The sequence below is a fragment of the Haematobia irritans genome, chromosome 2, assembly GCF_050003625.1.
Source record: "Haematobia irritans isolate KBUSLIRL chromosome 2, ASM5000362v1, whole genome shotgun sequence".
In the NCBI taxonomy this organism is placed as follows: Eukaryota; Metazoa; Arthropoda; class Insecta; order Diptera; family Muscidae; genus Haematobia; species Haematobia irritans.
In genome coordinates, this window is record NC_134398.1 from 72784251 (window position 1) to 72789040 (window position 4790).

General features: G+C 32.9%; 1 protein-coding gene across 1 annotated transcript; it reads left to right on the top strand.

Annotated features, from left to right (window-relative positions):
* The first annotated feature begins 418 nt into the window (after window positions 1–418).
* Window positions 419–1828, top strand: LOC142224639 (uncharacterized). The gene has a single exon (XM_075294420.1). It carries the CDS (start codon window positions 419–421, stop codon window positions 1826–1828), a length of 1410 nt encoding a protein of 469 aa, XP_075150535.1.
* The last annotated feature ends 2962 nt before the right edge of the window (window positions 1829–4790 follow it).

The following is a 4790-nucleotide window of genomic DNA, read 5'->3' on the forward strand; positions in this document are numbered from 1 at the left end:
TCGTATTGTCCTCATAATTAAGTGATTTCACTTAAAAATGGGTATCATAACATGAACACGGACGAAAAAGACTGTTTTTCATATGTTTGGGTATAAACATTATATGTTTGGAACTCAAATTTTTAAACACAATATTTTTGAGTGCAAACATATAATTGTTGTATATGTTAAGTGTATACATATAAGCATTCACATTACGTTCATACTTTATTTATGTAAATACATTTAATTCTAATATGTGTAACCCTACAAATCTACCATACATAGTATAAAAACTTGTAACTATATTATGAAATAGAATAAAGAGTCATTCGTGAATTTGACTTAAATTAAAACACAACTCTTTCACATAACATGGTGTCAGTGCAAAATATAATAAGTTGAAAAGTTGAGAGGAATTCGGGACATTTTGATTAAGATGCCGGACGTGAAAAGTGATGAAGCAAGTGGTCAAGTGTTTGCTACTTCACTTCAGCCATTGAATTTTAAAGCCCCAGATATTGCCAAGGAGTGGAAAACTTGGCACACAAAATTTAAAATATTTTTGAGAGCGTCAAACTTGGAAAGCGAAACCGATCAGAGGAAGGTGGCGTTACTGTTACATCACCTTGGGACACAGTCCTTAGATGTTTTCAATTCCTTTGATATGGATATTGATACAGTCAAGTATGCAGATTTGGTGATGAAACTTTGTTCGTACTTTACTCCATGGATTAATATAGTAATGGAGCGGTATAAATTTTTCACCTACAAGCAACAAGAAGAGCAGTCCGTGGATGAATATGTGACAGCATTGAAAAATTTAAGTTTAAGCTGTGAATTTGGGGGCTTGAGAAATGATTTGGTTCGGGACATTTACATTTGTGGATTGTCGGCAAAAATGGGTCATGTCAGGGAGAGATTACTCACTGAAGACAACATAAGTTTGGAAAGAGCTGTCTGTATCAGTAAAAATATGGTAATGGCGAAGGAAAATGCATCTATTTTCCAACAAGATGGCGGATTGGAAGGAGTTGTAAGTGTTATTAAAACAAATACAAGCAACAGATTCAACAACAAATACAACAGCAACAATCATTATAAGACCAACATCAACAAAAAGTCTAACAGTGGTAACTGCAATAGATGTGGTCAAATACATCGGGATAAATGTCCAGCAGATGGTGCGAAGTGCTATGAATGTGGAAAAGTTAATCATTTTGCCAGAATGTGTACTTTTAGAAAAAGATTTGTGAAGCAAATGTATGCCGATCAAAACGAAGGTAAAGAAGAAGAAGATGATGAAGATGATTTGTTTATTGGAGTGGTGGACAAAAAGAAGAATGTAACTGAATGGAATGTGGAGGTAACAATAAAACATCAAAAAATTATTTGCCAAATTGATACAGGGGCACAGGCAAACATAATGTCAGCTAAAACAGCAGATATGTTGAAAATGAAATCATTTTTCAAAACATCAGTTCGAATTTTTACGTTCAGTGGTGAGAGGATTCCTGTGTTGGGAACAGTTGATCTAGATTTTATATATAAAGATGAACTTTTTAATGCAACATTTTTTATTGTGAATATGGAATGTAAAAATATTATAGGTATTGAAATGGCAGTCAAAATGAATTTAGTTAAAGAAATTAATAGCATTTCAATTAATAAAACTATTGAAAAATATTCTGATGTTTTACATGGCCTTGGTCTTTTGCAAAATAAATGCAGTTTTAAGATAAGAGACAATATTGAACCGGTGATTGAACCACCTCGTAAAATTCCATTTAAGCTATATGAAAGTTTACGAAAAGAATTCCATTGTGTTGGTTGCGAAACCAAATGGTAGTATGAGGATTTGCTTGGACCCAAGGCATTTGAATAAGGCCATTTTGAGGCCCCATTATCCTTTTCCAAATATTGAAGACTGTAAGGCAAAGTTGGTAGGTTCTAGGTATTTTACAGCTCTGGATGCTAAAAATGGTTTTTGGATGATTCCGTTAGATGATAGGTCATCTAAATTGTTCACATTCAATACACCTTTTGGACGTTATCGGTTTTTAAGATTGCCATTTGGCATTAATGCTGCGCCGGAGATATTTCATGCTGAAATGATGAAACTATTTGGGGATATTCCCAATTTGATAATATACATAGATGATTTTTTGATCTATTCATCGACTATAGAGGAGCATGATAGAACATTAGAGGCGGTTTTTCAAAGGGCTAGAGAAGTAGGTTTGAAGTTTAACGAATCTAAGTGCAAATTTTTAAGGACTGAAATAAAATTTTTAGGTCATATTTTTGATAGGACGGGAGTGAGTCCGGATAATGAGAAAGTTAGTTAGGAGATGCAGAGATTTTTAGGCATGGTTAATTATTTGGGTCCATTTATCAAAAATTTGTCGGAGAAGAATCATAACTTAAGGGAATTGTTAAAGAATGATGTTCAGTGGCATTGGTCGGCTATACATGAGAATGAGTTCAGAAATTTGAAAAGGGAAATAACAGAGGCTCCTGTGCTTACATATTTCGATAAGAGTAAAAGATTGATTTTATCGGTAGATGCCTCTAGATTTGCTGTTGGTGCCACAATTTTGCATGAGGGTCAGCCTATAGCGTATGCGTCAGGTTCGTTAACGGAATCTCAAAAAAATTATGCTCAGATTGAGAAGGAGCATTTTGCTATATTATTTGGATGCAGAAAATTTCATCAGTATATTTATGGTTCCAATGTGACTGTGGAAACAGATCACAAGCCTTTGGTAACTCTATTCGATAAGCTTTTATATAAAATTCCACCACGACTACAGCGTTTTATTTTGTGTTTGCAGAGTTATAGTTTATCCGTGCAATATAGACCTGGCAGGGATTTGAAAATAGCTGACACACTGTCGAGAGCTCCCTTGGAGGATAAAGCATTATCTGAAATTGATAGCGAGGTCAATATTCACTGCAATTTTATTTCTTCGCATTTGGAAATTCCTTTTGTTGATGTTTATTCCATTGGGGAGCATAGTAAGAAGGATGACACTTTTATGAAGATTGCAGGATACACACGTAATGGTTGGCCGGATTGTCGTAGTAAACTTGAGGATGACGTAAAGCCTTATTTTAAGATTAGGGATGATATAACGATTTTGGATGATGTATTGCTGAAAAATAGTAAAATATTGATACCGAAAACTTTGAGACGGGGTGTTTTAGATAAAATTCACGAGGGTCACATGGGGGTATTAAGATGTCAGAATCTTGCTCGTCAATTTGTTTACTGGCCTAACATCTATAAAGATATTGAGGATTTGGCATTGAATTGTGAGATTTGTGCTAAGTATCAAAACTCTAATAGTAGACCTGAGTAATCGATATTCCTTGGAACAAAGTAGGGTGTGATCTTTTTGAGTTTCAAAGCAAAACATATTTACTTGTGGTTGATTACTTTTCGAAATTTGTTGAAATAGATATTCTTTCATCTGGTTACAGTAGTGCCAATTTAATTATTAAATTAAAGTCGATATTTGCGAGACACGGTATTCCTACAATTTTTATTTCAGATAATGGTCCGCCATTTAATTCTAAGGAATTTGGGACATTTTGTCAAGACTGGGGAATTGATCATCGGACATCTAGTCCATATTTACCCAGATCCAATGGTCTAGCGGAACGTATGGTGCAGACTATGAAAAAACTTCTTATGAAATCGGTAGAGAGCAAGTCTGATCCATATGTGGCATTGTTGCATTATAGAACAACGCCGAAGGGTGATTTACCAAGTCCATCTGAACTGTTAATGTCTAGAACTTTGCGTACTAAAATTCCTTCTGTTGCCAACAATTTTGATTCTAAATTGATAAATAAAAATGAATATACTGATAAGATACAGTCAAATATGAGGAAAGTGACAGAAAGGTATAATGCTAAATCAAAATCCTTAAAACCAATGCGTGAGGGTGACAAGGTAATGTTCAAAAAGAATCCTCAAAGTCATTGGTATCCGGGAAAAGTTGCAGAAATTTGCAAGGAACCAAGGTCATATATTATATTAGATCAAAATGGCTCTAAATTTAGAAGAAGTCATGATCATATAAGAAAATCAACTCAGAGTAGTTTAAATTATGCTAATATTGAGAATGATATAAATTCTGATAATTACGAAAACACAACGAATATACAGGAAACAGAAAGGTCTATACAAAATAATTTATCTGAGGAACAAAATGTTGAAAATTATATTACTCGAAGTGGAAGAATTGTTAAAGAACCAGATAGACTCAATTTGTAATTTTGATATACATAACATTGTATTTATTAAATATAGATGTATTAATTTTATGTTGCAAAGGGAGATGTTGTATACGTTAAGTGTATACTTATAAGCATTCACATTACGTTCATACTTTATTTATGTAAATACATTTAATTCTAATATGTGTAACCCTACAAATCTACCATACATAGTATAAAAACTTGTAACTATATTATGAAATAGAATAAAGAGTCATTCGTGAATTTGACTTAAATTAAAACACAACTCTTTCATATAACAATAATGTTCATAAACTAGCATAATATGCTTGGGACATATATGTTAATATGCTAGAACATATTATGTTTGGGACATAAAATGTTTGTAAATATAATATGCTTGGATGTAAACATATATTAATTTAGAAATAGCCCATAAACATATATGTGTTTACAAAGAGAGACAAAGTGTATGCTGGAAGTAAAATAATGAAAGTACACACAAAAAAAATTTTTTCTGATTCAATCACGAAATTAATTGATCCAATTAATTTGTAATTGAAATG